Source organism: Neolamprologus brichardi, chromosome 22 (assembly GCF_056152115.1).
Source record: "Neolamprologus brichardi isolate AB-2024 chromosome 22, ASM5615211v1, whole genome shotgun sequence".
NCBI lineage: Eukaryota > Metazoa > Chordata > Actinopteri > Cichliformes > Cichlidae > Neolamprologus > Neolamprologus brichardi.
Genome location: NC_142124.1, coordinates 26,011,739 through 26,027,647, shown reverse-complemented (window position 1 = coordinate 26,027,647; position 15,909 = coordinate 26,011,739). Strand labels below are relative to the sequence as shown.

Sequence of the window (15,909 nt, the reverse complement as noted above, 5' to 3'; positions counted from 1 at the left end):
AACTGTTTTCTTTTAAAATTAATATGCATTATTAGTCTTTTACCGGATATGAATTGAACACTAAACACTCTGAAGTTATGAAACATTACAAAATTCAACATACAGTAATTAAAAAAATTAATTATATACTAGAGCTGCGCGATAGATCGATAACGATATGTATTGCGAAATAACTTTTTCTCGATAGAAAAATTAAACTATTGCGATAGGCCTCACCACTCTTGTCCTCTTAAAAAAAAAAAAAGCACCAATCCAAATTAAGTAGTGCAGAGCCGAACCAATCACAGCTCAGCTCAGCGTCATGTCACGTGACTTGTTACGTACAGCACAAGTGCCAAGCCGCACGTGTGTATTTGTTTGGGAAGCAGCCAGCTGCCGTGCCGCCCGGGTAATGGAGGAAATGAGTGTGCCAACTAGAGAAAAATCAACCGAGAACGTGACCGAAGAGAAAACAGACGATGGTTCCAATGCCGGAGAGATTGTCGAACGGAAGAGCCACAGAAGTTCCGTAGTGTGAAGGTATTTCGGCTATTTCAAGTCAAACAGAGTAGCGCGCACTGTAAATTGTGCCGAAAGCAAGTCTGGAAATACAATAAACTGGTGCATGCTCAATCTCTGACTGGAAGCGCTAATTCGTCATTCGGCTTTTGTCAGACTAAAGTAACTGTTAAAACTGTTTGAAAAGCTAAGCTATACAACAAGGAGAGATTGAGAATTTCCTTTTAGATCTCAGTTTATTTGATATTGACAAAAGTTAGTCAATTTAGTCTGTTCTTCTGTAAAACAAACTAAGATTTATTTTTAGAATTAATAATTTCTAAGTGGAATTGACAATTTAGTAGTCTGTTTCGTTTGTTCTATTTCGAAACCTAAACGCTTTAGCGGCTGCCTTTTGTGTAGTTTGCAATATTTGCCTTTATTTATCTGAAAAAGTCTCATGTTCCTTAAGTACATCTACCCTGTTGAACTTATTATGGAAAATAAATATTTAAATCAAAACAAGCTGCTGATTATTTCACATTTTACTTGTGAGCAACAGCACATTTAAATCTTACAAATATAGTTATTTGGCTTATATCGTGATTATATATCGTTATTGCCTGAAATGAAAAAAACATATCGTGATATGAAAAAATCTCATATCGCCCAGCTCTATTATATACCTATATGTTTAGAGCCAGACTTTAGTTCTGCTCCCTAAATTTTACAACATAGTTATTTAAATTAAATCTTTTTGGATATTCCAGATGAACTTCTGGAACACTTCTCTCTCGCACGTGCGAGCGAGAAGTGGACCCAAATGTAGGCAACCGGAGATAGTGGTGAAGGATAACAAAAGGCGAGCCTTTATTGATGGCTGAGCTTTGCTACAAACATGTGGAACCGAGAAAACTAATCCAAAACCTAAACTGGGGAAAACAAGAAACCAAACTAGAAAACCTGAACCGCTGACTGAGAGCAGAGGTAACACAGGGGATGACAGGCAGACGGACCGATGAAGAACAAAGGATAACACACACTAAATATATACAGAGGAAACAAGGAAATGGCACACAGGAGGGAGACACAGCTGAACCGAATCAACATGATGAGACATGGAGGACATAAGACACGAACCTTCAGTAAAACAGGAAACGCGTGCAAAGACACAGATTCAGAGACACGGGCTTTACACAGAGACATGACTGACTTGGAAACAGAAAGAACATGGGAACCAAAACCTAAAAACTAGAAATCTTAGTCAAAGACATAACCAGAATAAACCAAAACGTAATATAATATTAATTAATGAAAAAATACTGAGTCATCAGAGTCAGGACCATGTCTGTTCGTTGCATTTTATATTGTAAATGTTAGCAGAGACGCTACCAAAAGCTTCAGTAAATGACATGCATCATATTGTGATTTGTTGGTAAAGGTTTGTTGGATCGACTTTCAAGTTTGGCATTTTCTCCACACGACAGAAGGGAAATTATGTTGATATCAGTTGTGTGGATGCACAGTCTAAGATATCGAGCTCGCCGCGTTGCTTTCTTTTTGCTACTCGTGGTTTCTTTCTGTTAGGACTGAGCTTTCTTGCTTAGCCTCCTTCCACTTGCATTTCCATTGAGAATAGCAGGCGCGCCATTGTAAAAGCCAACAAGGCTTTTTCTGAAAAGACCCTTTCTCCTTGACACCGAGAGCCTGTGAGGTTGGTTGGAGACAATGCCCTGTGCTGTTGTTGTTGAAACTAACCCCAACATCAAATGTGTTTAGTGCTGTTTAAAGCCTTCCCTTTTAAAGCTCGAGAAGCAGACATGTGAAAGTGCTTTTACTCCATTTGCACATACCCACATGGCAAATGTAAGTGGATAGTTTTAGCTGCATGATTATTTACACAGTAGCCCCATGACAGGATGTCTTTAGTACGTGGTGTATAATGTGGTACAAAATAATAGCGGTGGCTGTGTTTAGGAATAGCCTGGATAGCAATTTGCAACATTAATAGTTTTTATGTAATTGCAGAGCTGTGATGAGTTTGAAAGAAGAAGAGGAGAAAATAGACTTTACCTTTCCTCTGTTTTTTTTTTTTATTATTGTAAGCCAGCTTCAACCTCTGTTTATTTTATGAAAAGACTTGTATAACATAAACCTTTTGCATAATTCACCTGCAGCTTGTTCCTGTGTCTGCCTGAGCTGGTACAGATACCTTATGTAGGTCAGTTTACTTGACAAGATAATCCCATCTAAACTGTTGATGGATTATCAGCTAAAATTAAACTGTTCACATGATGGGTCACTGCCTGTTCAGTGCTTAATCCAGTAGCTCAATGAAAGTTACCATGTGTTCTAATTAGGACTGGAATAACAATAGCTATTACTGATTCTGATATTTCAGCAGTGAAGCCACTGAAAGCCAGTGATTTTAGCTGGCTAAACAACTTCTTAACCTCTCAGCTTCCACTTCAGACCCCCCAGAGCTGAATCATCCTGGAAAGCTGTCAGATCAGCAGTGACTGATTGTGGCCACCACCTGGTATTAAATGAAAAGTTGTTATAGCAAGTCAGTGTAAGAGCCAAAGTTTGGTTTTAATTAGCAGCATTAGCAGTCAAAGCTGAGCTTTTCAGTGATAATCAGTTTCTCAGCTTGAGAAGCCTCTGAGCCAGACTGAAACTTCACAGAGAGACAAGCTATCCGTCCTACTGCGTGACCCAAACGCCTATTGTTAGACTCCAAGCTGAAGAAAGAGAAGCTTTGACACGTGGGCCCTGAAGGTGAAATTTGGAACGATATTCTGGATTCGCCTACAGTTTAAACTTACTGAATGGCTAAATTTAGTACTGCAGCCACAAAGTAATTCACTTGAAATCACTTAAAGTTGCAGGTGTGACGTGGTCACGTGAACACAGATGGCTCATTCTATGTATTTATATTTGAATTTAATGGTAGTGATTTGAGAAACATGAGGACAGCCGATGCTGTTCAGTTTACCCCTTTGACTTGCACATTGAGTCTCGGTTAATATTGCAACAAAACACTGTAATTAAGAGTGCCAAATAATCATCGAATATTTAAAACCAACTGGTAAATATGACGGCTTTACACTTAGGTCTGTAATTTGTTGGACAAAGACAGAATTTTTGTAGTTTTGCTTCTATAATCCACCACAACAGACTTGAAATCAATCAATATGTGATTCAAATTCAGACTTTCTGCTCTAGCAGATGAAATTCTGTATCAACTGTTTGGGAATTTATTTGGAAAGTTTTCTGTTTTAAATGCACACTCCTCCATTTGTAGCCTCGAAAATAATTGGACAATTGACTAACAAGCAGTTTCATGGCTAGCTGATGGTTTCTGTGTTATTTTATGAAATGAAGCAAACATCCGAAGTTGATTCAAAAAATGTTGAATATGTGTTTTGTTGTTTTTATCGTTTTAGTGTTGAATCCCAAAGTGTTGTCAGTTTAAGTGAAGAAGACCACAGTTATGTTGAAAAAACCAAAACCAAAGATAAAGCTTTCAGAGAGAGAACGGTAGTAACCAGACTGAAAAGCAGCGCACATTTCGGTGCTTTATTTTCCTGAGCTGTGATACACTTTAGATTCTAGCCAATCATTTTACGTTTCCGAGGATAGTAGGCGGGTCCAGGTACGTACGTTCTTTTAGAGCAGACCTACAGATTAAAAATGCCCAAGGCGAAGCGGTCAAAAGTCTGGCTGTACTTCACAGCAAAATATGCAAACTCAGCAGCCTGCAACAAGTGCTTTAAGCGGATACTGTCAAAGGAAGTAACACCTCTAATCCGATGAAACACCTGGCGACGCATAGCATTTTTTTTTTAAAGCTGAGAAATACGCCGTATTTGATAGCTTGCTGCGAGACCTTACACCGAGCACATCTACTGCGGGTGGGTTGCCTGTTATCGGACCCGGAGTTAGCAACATCCCCCAAAAACCCGAAGAGTACAGTCCTGGCCCCTAGCCCTGTCAGTGTAGCAGAAATGATGACGGATGATGATGGCAGCAGCAGCCGTTCTTCTCTGCGTGAGTAGCTTAATGTTGTTCGTGTGTAATTTACGTTGAGTAGGCTAACCACGTTATTACATTAATGCAGTAAGGTGAACTAGCAAACACCGTCGTAGCTACATGCGGCTGTCTTCTTGTTTGATGGCAGATACTCCCTTCACCCTGGCCACAAAGGCTAAAATGACCAAAGAAAAAGTGGAAAACAGTTAAACATGAGAGGTTTTTGGACAAAGTTTGTGTTTTTTCCATTGTTTAAGCACTGCTTCCAGCCAAGAGTGATACCATATATGCCCCATAGCTGCAGAAAAGGCTAACATTGTTATCTTTTTACAAAAAAACAGCTGAACATGAGAGGTTTTTGGACCAATTTTGTTTTCTCCATTCTTTAAGGACCGGTTTGAGCACCGTTTAAGCACCGGCACCGTTTCAAAAATACCGGTTTGGCACCGGTATCGGATAAAACCTAAATGATACCCATCCCTACTCACAACATCTAAAGAAGTCAAGAACATTATTAGGGAGGGAGGCGTATCAGTGTCGAGGTCCCTTCATAAATGGAAATAAAGAGGGTTTACAACAAGGCGCAAACCACTGGTTACACTCAAGAGCAAGAGGGCTGGATTAGACTAAATTTGTACCAGAACGATGGGAAAGGAAAAGGTTCCAGAAGGAAAGGAACAGCTCGTGATATGAAGCATGCGATAACATCAAAGAGGTGGAGGCAGTGTTATCACATGGGCATGAATGACTGCCAGTGGAACCAGGTCACTAGTGTTTATTGATGATGTGACTGATAGAAGTAGCAGGATGAATCCTGAAGTGAACAGACCTGTACTCTGCTGAGACTTGCCAAATGATGCAAATGGATAATTTCCCAAAGCACACTACAAACGCAAGAGTTTCTCAAGAGCAAAGAAATTGGATACGCTTCAATTGTCAAGTCAGTCACTTTAAACTAAAGCCAATAGAGGACATTTTTAAGTTATTAAATAGAAAACTGAAGACAGACAGACCCATAAGGAAGCAGCAAGTGAAGGCAGCTACCGTAAAAGCTCAGCACGGGACCTCAAGGGGGAAAACACAAAAACCTTTACTCTCTTTGGACGAATAGTCTGACATCTGACACCTCAACTAGAAGTAGTGTGCGTCCGATTATTGTGTAATCGTCAACAGGCTTCTGCTTCTTTTCCTTCAGATGCAAAATTTCTGAACATACCACCTGCTTCATCTTCTGTCTGAAGCCAGTTTCCCTTTTTTTTTTTTTTTTTTTTTTTTTTAACATTTTCTAAGAAAAATACACTTTTCCGGTTTAATCAAATACTATTATTATGAAAAGTCAAGGCTATCACTGTAATGATGAAGATGTGCACGTGGATCACAGACTCCCAGTATTCAGTACTCCGAAAGAGCTGTCATTATATTTTATTTTATATATTTACGTTTGTTTTATATATCCACTGAGTCTAATCAGCTAATGACATGGAGGCATGTAGACTGCCATTTAAATTAAGAATCAGAATTGGGGAAACAAGGTGACTTAAGTAACTTTGAATGTGGCATTGTTGTTTGTGCCACATGGGCTGGTCTGAGTATTTCAGTTGAAATCTTTAGGGTTTACAAAGAGTGCTCCAAAAAAGAGAAGCTACAGCTGAGCTTCTGCGGGTGAAAATATCTTGTTTGACATCACAGGTCAGAGGAGAATAGTCAGTCTTCTTCAAGCTGATAGGAAGCCAACAGAAACTCAAATAACTACTTTTGATATCTTAGGTGTGGAGAAAAGTGTTTTCGTACACACAGCTAGGGCAAGACACTAAAGCAATAAAGATATGTAGTGCACGATAACCTTTCCTCACTAGAGATACATGGGATAGAGTCAATATAAAGTCAGTAAATCCCATTACTTCCTTGTTTTGACAGACCACATGAAAGGGAGTGAGCATCATCAAAGACAAAATGAAAACAGAAAATGTTAACTCGGGTGGTCGAGTTTCTGAATATGACAGGTTAAAGTGCAAAAGACGAGGACATTGTTAAAAGGAAGAGTCAGAGGAATTCAGTGTAGCATACACTTCATACTTGTTCCCACAAAGGCCAGCTACACCACAAATTGTTTTCACCCTCTGCAGCGGTGGCATCCTCATAGTGTACAGTTGCCTGTTTATCAGTACAGTGCAATGCATTGAACAATGCAAGATTTTTTCTTAGAAACAAAGAGACACAGTAATATTGTAAATGCAGCAGCCTAGTTTTTAAAAGACGTGTTGCCAGGAAGCTGATGCTGATTAAAGTAATTGACCCTCTCCCCTGGGCATAAAAAGTTCTCTCAGGCAGCTCTACACAGAGTGCAGAGAGATAGTAGTCAGGCCTCACTGTCCACTGCTCTCTCTATTTTAAATCTTATTTTATTTATTTATTGTCTAGGAGCAAAAGTGAACAACAATTGGGTATGATTTTTTCACTGTGCATTTCTTTCGTTATTTGTTTGAAGTTCCATAATGTTCTGTCTGTCGTGGTCACCTTCTGACAGAATATAAATAATGTTTCAATGAAAAGGAACCTGATCTTCACCTGGGAATAAAAAGGAACCTTTAAGCTTGACAGAAATAGTGATTTGGTTTATATCACGATATACAATCATATACACAGGTGACCAGTGGCAGAAAACTAGATCCAGTGCCATCTGAGTGCTGCATCAATTGGCGGATACAACTGATGGAAGTTGACATGGCCAGTAAGCTGTTTTATTTCAACTGCTGACCTAGAAGAAGTGCAGTGAAGAATTTTAAATATATATAGTATTTTTGTCATGTCAGAGCTTATTTTCTTTTATATCTCTAAGTCCTTAAAGTCTGGTAGTATTTTCAGGTTAATCTCAAAATACAACATTTTGTTTTTCTGTGCTTGCATTTGTTTGAATCCTACCCAGACTTGATGTAATTGTCTACCCACTGATCAGCTATATTTTTAATGACTTTGTATATTTAGATTTGACTATTAAGAATGAGAAAAATAATGGATTTTTTGGGAGATATTAAATAAAAGGGAAAAAAATCAAACATACAGTTGAATTGGAAATAAATGCAATCAACTAAATAAATAAAGTATGAAAATGAATTGTTTGAATGGGCCCCGGACAGAGTATTGGTAATGGTAACTGTGCAACAGCATTTTGACATCAATTAATCAAAGCTGCATGAATTATTAGCAACTTGCTGTGTGTACATCCTGTGAGGTATGGAGGAGGGTGGACATAGGCTTTGTGGAAAATGTGATTACACATTAAATATATAAAACATTTATGTTAATCATAGGTAGATTTTTCAGAATTATATATTGAGCTTGATAAATGCTACATATTTTAAAACCAAAGGTACGCACATGTTTTAAAGTATCTCAGTCATAGCCATGATTCCTATCTGCAGCCACAGTTTTAGCTGCCAGCATGCAATAATGTAAACATGTTGGAAGCAAAGTGCCTTTCTCTATGGAGACATTTAAAGCTTACATGAGCTCAGTAGCAAGGCTTCAACCGTGCTCGAGGCTAACAGATGGTCAACTTATGGCCCTCTTTTTGAGGATGGTGTGTGTGCGAGTTTATAGCTGCACATATGCATTAACTCACACGTCAGCCCTTTGTTGAGAGAGAGCAATGGGAACTGAGATTTCGCTCCACAGAATGGTATGGCTATTTAAAGGGAGGCAACACAACAAAAGGGGGAGACAGGGAAGAGAGAGGGAGATAGTGAGCGAATGGATTCCAGTCATATGTTTACCTGCCAGTGGTGCTTTTTCTGTACTGTTGCCATGGCAACAACGGCTCGCTGTATGTGTGTGTGTGCTGCGAGTCTGTGAGACAAGGGATGTAATTCTGCCTGTCACCAGTGTAGCCTGGAGCTGACTCCCCAGCTGCTGGTTGCCATGAGACCAGACAGACACATCCTCCTTTTCAGTGATGAATCTTTTCTCTGGATGCTCAAATCACATTAAGTACATTTTGTTTTCTGAGAAATGTCAAAATTAATATCCACTGTTAGACTATGTATAACATAAAACGTAGTGTCAATTTTTTAAAAGTGTTGGGATTAAAACTACTAGGGTAGATATAGGGATGATTAACAGGCTAGCTATATCATTAAAGATGTACCCCACGCAGCTTTTCCCCATGCAGTACACTCTAAACAAAAACAGCACACTGCGATTTGATTGAGTGAATTGTTACAAAATAAGACCTGGAACGTCCTCTCTTCAAAAATGGCATGCCATTTTATATCTGCATCCATGCTTTTAAACGTTTGATATGTTGTACTAAGACTTTTTTCTTTGAAAAATATATTCCAATTTAAATTTAGTGCCAGCAACACCGCAAAAAAATGGAACAGGGAACAGAGTTGGAACATGTTACAACTAATTGCTTGCATCAAAGAAAGGTCGAGTGTTCCAGAAGTAAAGATTGAGAGGCGAGCAGCCCAATATTTTAAGATTTTTATTTTAATGTTTTTCAGCGTGAAACTGCTAAAAAAGTCACAATATTCAAACAAACAGAGAATCTGCAGAAGTCTCTGTGTGCAAGGGACAAGTGATGGAAACACAACTTGAATGACTGTGATATTCAGGCCTTCCTATGACACTGCATTGAAAACAGTTGCAGCCTGCTCAGCATGTAAAGCCCTTCATTTGTTCAACAAACTTCTTGGTCGTGGCTAGCTAACTAACAAACTAAGCAAATGGTTGACCATTTACCGTAATATCAAACTCTGAAAAACAAGATGATAAAAGGAACTAGAAGTTACAAGTAAAAAAATTAGAACCACAAACCAAATATAAGCTGTGTTTTTAGATGTTAAACATGTCACATTGACATTCTCAATATTTTTTAATGATTATATTTATAGGTTTCAGAGGCCAATTTGACATTCACAGTTTTTGTACTTTTATACCTTATAGATGTATTTTACAGAGAGCTATGCCCCTCTGCCTCCACCGGTTGAAGCAGATGACTGCCCTTCCCTGAGTCTGGTTCTCCCTGAGCTTTCTTCCTGTTAAAAAGTTAAAGAGTTTTTCCTTCCCACTCTCGCCAAATGCTTGCTCATAGTAGGTTGATCTGATTGTTAGGGTTTTCTCATAGGGTCTCTTGTTGGGTATTTACCTCACAATGTAAAGCGCTTTGAGGCAACTGTTGTTGTGATTTAGGTAACTCACGAACAAAGCAGAAATACTGCTCAGGCGAGTTAAAATCATGTATCAGACCTTATCATATAAGGTCTGATACATGATACATTCTTTTTAAAGGGTGGGTAAAATCGTAACATTGTACCTTCTTTTTTTCCTGAAGAGTTCCTGAAATGACCGAAGTGGAGCCAGTGCTGGACTTTGCCTCCTCGGGGCGCTCAGGGAGGAGAAATGCCCTGCCTGATATCCTGGGCTCTCCAGCAGGTGTAAACCCTGGTGACTTACCTCTAAAACTGGCTGAGCTATCCCTAAAAGGTGATATTTCCTTTTAAATGTGTGTTGTTGTTTTTTAACTTAGTACTTTAGTATGTGAAGCAATATATTTGATTATTTAGAAACAGTATAATGTAAATTAAGGACACTTTGAGAGATGTTTTTGTGAACTTGACTGAGATATTTGATCCCCGGAAGCCTTTCTGTGGCTCATCTTTGGCTTGAAGCTATGGCAAAGTTTTTGAGATTTAGGAAAGGTTGTCCTTGTCTAAATACATCTCCATTTAGTAGCAGATGGGTGAGCTTTAGGCTATGAATGTCACTAGGGAAATGCTGCCCATTTCCCTGTCATGCATCACAATTGCTAAAAGTGTGTAGGTACCAGGAGTGCTAAATTTGGGCCACTGAGCATCTTTGGCTGCATGTGTAGAAAACAAATTAGCATCTAACATAACACAACATGGTCGTGCAATTCATCTAAGGCTACGTTCACGCTGCAGGCGAAAGCGCATCAAATCCGATTTTTTTTTTTTGACCCTATGCGACCCATATCCGATCATGGTATGACAGTGTGAACAGCACAAATCCGATATTTTCAAATCGGATCTGGGTCACTTTCGTATGTGGTCCTGAATCCGATACGTATCTGATGTTTTAGAAAGCGACTGCTGTTTGAATGGTCATGTCGCATTATATCAGTCTTTTACGTCACTGACACAAGACAGATGCCAATTATCAGCGCCCGATAAGACATCGTGAACGCTTCCTGGCCATCCGGTGAAACTGCTGGGAAGACAACGTTGGAGAAACGTTAACATTTTATTTGTACTGCATAATCTGCAGATTCTGACAGAAATCTGCAACTATCCTTTGAAGTGGCGCTCCTCTCTAAAACAGCAATAAAGAAAATTATTAGGTTATTTACATTATTATGTAAATAACAAAATCACTTAAAGCAAAAATTGGGAAACGTGAAGTCTGACGTCTTTATATTAAGGCCATCAGTCGAACAGTACTGTTTGCTCTGGGTCTAAACAGAGCGCGTTGTGTGTGACATCTTCTTTTGCGCATGCGGGCCGCTTTGAGCGTTCACAGTAGAGAGCGTTTGCTGTCGCATTTTATTTGTAGTGTGAACGAGCAGACAAAAAAATCGGATTTGATCAAAAAATTCGGAATTGAGCATTAAGACCTGCAGTGTGAACGTAGCCTTACAGACCCCAAAAATGAAAATACAGGTTTGCTCACATGATCTTTTGGAATTCCTCCAGCAGTGGCAGAGAGACACTTTGTTTGCCTCCATTGGGGTTTCTGAAAAAAATAGCAGCCTTAAAATGAAAGCAAAAGCAAAAAATGCCAAGCACGTCGCTGTCACAGTCATTTATGAACAATAGCTTTGGAAAGAAATTCCACATTTGTGCCTTTAGAAGTCATTTTTGAGTTTTGTGTGCAGATGGTCCGGGAGGGGCTCAGTCACCCACGGCGGAGGAGCCACCAGCACCGCCAGAAAGCTCAGATGGGAAAGAGGGATCATAGGGACTCGTTTATTTACCTCCCCGGAGGCCTACAGAGATAACCTGAGAGAGGATGAGGAACGAGGCAGAGGGCGACCTATGGGAGAATGAGTGATGATCTGTGGAGAGTCACACCGTTTGCGAGGCAGCTGAGCCACGGAGGGAGGGTGATGGACCCACTCCCAAAGGACTGGAGCCAAGAGCTTAGGACTGTTTTGGTACTTTTTAAAAAGAGTCAGACGTCACCTAGTTCTGAACCACATAGTGTGTGCACGTGTGCATATATGCATAAACGCAGATACGCTACATTGGGAATAAAAAGGACAATGACCGATTGTGTCCTGTACACTCTTTATTACTATTTTTCTATGATTTATTTAAAACGAAAGAAAAAAGGAACTTGTGAGTCAAAATGTAACGCACCATTTTCCTTGCATTTCCTGCAGATCTCTGTTTTGTAGCTCTGTGTGTTCTTTGACAGTAGTTTAACTGCAGCCTGTAGTGGCTCGATCCTTTTTAACTCATTACACGACTTAAGAAAACTGGGAACTGTGTTACCCAGCTCATTTATGCTTTTTACACTAAATATGTATGATCTAGTGTGCATTTTCAAATGAGTCTATAACTACACTGCAGTTGTACAGTTTGTATCCTTCATCACCAGACTGTTTTAACCATAACAGCAACCAGGGACTCTTTGCACTTTTTAGGGATGATTTGGTGCAACGTGATGATATGGCAACCAAATAAAGAGTAGTCCATATCTTGAAACATTTCTTAAGAGAATAGTTTCCCACTGCCAACACTACTTCAGTGTAATACTGAGAGAAAATTTAAGATTTTATTTTGTTTTTGTTTCATTGTTTTGCTTTTCAAAGTCTCTTCATTTTCCAAATATCTGAAAATGTGCCTAGTGGCAGTTTGCAACTGTTGTGGGTGTTGTGTTCTTTCTCTGTGAGGTACTGTTATTGCAAATTCTGGGGCTCTTGATATTTCCTCAGTTTTAATAGGAGGTATCGTTAAAAAAAAACCCATCTGAACTACTTGGACTGTGGATGAAAGAAGAAAACACTGGCCGTAAAATCCATGTGGACAATCAGATTTCGATTTGCAGCAAAATCAAGTGTGGAGGGTTTTTTTGGGGGGGGGATTTGTCTGCGGTGACAGCAGCATACGCTTGGGCGCGGGAGCAAGCGTTAACAAATGCTGCAACCTCCACAATGTGTTTCTAGTGCTGAAAATGGCAGCAGTTCCCCTTCTGTCTCGCTCGCACGGAGAAAAGTCTGTTCGCGCTCATCAACACATGAGCAGAACTGTGAATAGGACGCGAGCTGGAGAGTGAGAAACAACAGCAAGAGTTCACACTTTGCCAGCTATCCCCTCTCTGCTACTGTACATATACTATATTGTAGTAAACTCCGTGTGTGTCATACATGCTGCCTGTATGATTACTGGACTGTACCCACAAACAAAAGGTGTTTTGTAATTGTCTCTATTTGAAGATGTGTTGACTGGTGGCCTGTCTTTACGTGGATGTGTTTCACAAATGCAACAAGGAAAACCTGACGTGCTGCTGCCCAGTCTGTCTTTATTCCTTTTTTTGTTTTGTTTTCTATGCTGTACTGATAAAGTCTCTGTGGTCTGTCTGACGCTGATCAACACATTTTAAGAGACCGATGAATCAGAGGTGTATGTTGTAGTGTCCTGGTGCATATATTTTACTTAACTGGATTGAATCCTTTATGTTGATTCTATCTGGTGGTGAAAATTGCCATATTAAATCTCCAAGCTTTACCTATACTGCAGTGTGTTGAATATTTTTTACTAATTTGCTTATTCTAATATTTGCTAGAATTTTTGATGCAAGACTGGCTATACGAGTCTGACATGTGGCCCGTATTGACGTATTTTCAAAATATTTAATCACTAATAGCTGTTAAATGAGTTGTTTACCTTTCATAGTTAAATACTGTAGCTACTTTCAGCTTCTCCCTTGTCACAAAGTAGCACTACAACAGGTAGCAACACACGCTGTGATGCCCTTCCTGACGCAACCCCAAAAGGGATTTGTTAATCTTGCTAGAAGGTGAGCAGTAGCCTTTTTACTTGCCGGCTGAGCATGTGAACCACTACACTATGGAGCCACCACTAATCACATACACTAACATGAATAACTGAACCCCTGACTGAAAACCCTAAATGCTGACCATTTTTTGTCAAATTAATTATATCTCTATTATAAACTTAATTTGCTGCATTTGCAGAAAGTCTAAACAACAGATGCCTGGCATGAAGGGGAACCACCAGGTTAAATGTTTTTACAGATTTTAGCTACATATGTGAGTAAAGTTGCATAAAGCTTTTTTGCCTCCAGGGTGGGTTGTGACAAGTCTGATAAGTAGCTCTCCGATAGCATGTAAAGCCGAATTGATGGATTTGCAATATTCAGATCATGCTGTTTTAGAACAGAAGAAAAACGGTGTTGTGTTTGACGCCTAAAAGCTCAGTCTGTTTTTTGTAAATTTCCTCCAGAAGTGCTTTTGTCAGTTGTAAGGCAAAAGGGAAGGTATGGATCTATGGACACAATTCGGTATAGTCATTTGAAAAAGACAGTAAACCCTCTTTCATCACCAAAGTTTTGAGGACATGATAAAAAAAATAATCTGGTCCTTATCAGGTTCAGCCGGATTCAAATTATTTAATTATTTAAAATTGTTAAAATAACTCTGACCTCAGATGAAGAGTAACACATAGCCATTCCCCTTTTTATTTATTTAACACAAACAAGAGCTCTGTGGTGAGAGGAGAACCTTCCTGAAGGACAACCATTTCTACAGCACTCAGGCCTGTATGGTAGAGTGGCAAGATGGAAGCCTAAAAGGAAGCCTGCCTGGAATTTGGCAAAAGGCACCTGAAGGACCTGATTATGAGAAACACAATTGTCTGGTCTGATGAAACAAAGATTGAACTCTTCCACCTGAATCATCATGTTTGGAAAAAACAGACACTGCTCGTCACCTGGCGAATACCTTTTCTTACAGTGGGGCATGGTGGTGGAGGTGTCATGCTATAGGGATGGTTTTTGGCAGCAGGAACTGAGAGAGTAGTCAGGGTAGGTGGAAAGATAAATGCAGCAGTGCACAAGGACATCCTTGTTGATGACCTGCTTCAGCCTCTTCTCCCTGTGCTGGACCTCTGTAACAGAAACGAAGCATGTGAAATGCTGCATCCATTTCAATCCTACTATTACTTGACAACACCTTCAAAGAAAATGCCAATTTAGCAAGCTCAACTGACAGGCCAAAAGTGTCACCATGTAACCAAGCAGGACGTTTGATGGCTAAAACCAAAAACACATACAGTTGCTCAAATAGCCTTGTGAGGTCCAGCTGGTACAAAAATACTTTAGTGTCTGTTTCAGTAAGTAATGTCTCAGTGGATAAACAAATAGCAGATTACATTTGAGTTGAAGCTTAATGTTAGGCCAGTTTGAAAAGTGTGCTGACACAGGAGCTTTAGCCCATCACCGTGTGCTCGGCCTCACCTCAGTTAAGTTATTGTATTGAATCTCTGAACTGTATTCACAATTTGTTGCATTTTAAAACAGTTTTTAATGAATTTATCTGACACATATATTTATCTGACAGATAATATTCAAGGGTGTGGCTTGCTACCTATTTGCTAATGTTGGCTGACAACTTTAATCTCCAGTCTCTAAATATGGTAACTTATGTCTCCAGAAAGCAACAGTGACATTCAGTTCAACTAATTTCAGTTCAATTCATTTTGATTTAATTCAAGTTTATTCCTTTAGCGCCAAATTACAACAACAGTTGCCTGGAGACACTTTATACTACAAGTTCAAGTGTTAAATTCAATTCTAGCTTTAACAGGGAGCCAGTGAAGAGAATCCAATACAGAGGAAACATGATCTCTCTTTCTCATCCTTGTCATTGCACCCCCTGATAATGTATTATAATCGCCCAGCTTAGAAGTATTGAATGCATGAACTAGGCTTTACTAATCACTCTGAGACAGCATATTTCTGAGTCAAGTACTATAACCTCAGCTTCTACTTTCTTTCAGTCTGAATATAGAAAAACAGCAAATTAGTTCATCCATTAGAGTTCATCCAGTCCTTTATATTTTTAACACATGCCTATGATTTGACTAGTTAATTTGTGCCATCTGGCTTTATAGATGAATATAGCTGGGTATCATCTGCATAACAATGAAAATATACGCAGTGTAAAAAGTATAATAATAATTATTGTTAACTTGCAGATGTAAACGGGTGGGTTTTAAGCTGGTATTTGAATTGTGTCAAAGAGTCTAGCTGATGATGCTGAAGTGCTAATAGCCCCTGAGATGAGGCGAGTAGAGCTAAAGGCTCTGGCACCCATGGTGTTAAATTTGAATTAACACTTAGAAGACCAGCTGAAACTGA

General features: G+C 39.3%; 1 protein-coding gene across 1 annotated transcript in view; it reads left to right on the top strand.

The window, feature by feature from the left end:
* The window catches only part of LOC118454527 (cAMP-dependent protein kinase inhibitor beta), a 31,086-nt gene extending 17,824 nt beyond the window's left edge, over nucleotides 1-13,262 (top strand). The window contains exons 2-3 of the mRNA XM_035909718.2: nucleotides 9,842-9,993; nucleotides 11,402-13,262. Coding sequence (XP_035765611.1) covers nucleotides 9,852-9,993; nucleotides 11,402-11,484 — 225 coding nt within the window. The 5' untranslated portion in view covers nucleotides 9,842-9,851 and the 3' untranslated portion in view covers nucleotides 11,485-13,262. The remainder of the gene's footprint in view (nucleotides 1-9,841; nucleotides 9,994-11,401) is intronic.
* Nucleotides 13,263-15,909: the final 2,647 nt, after the last annotated feature.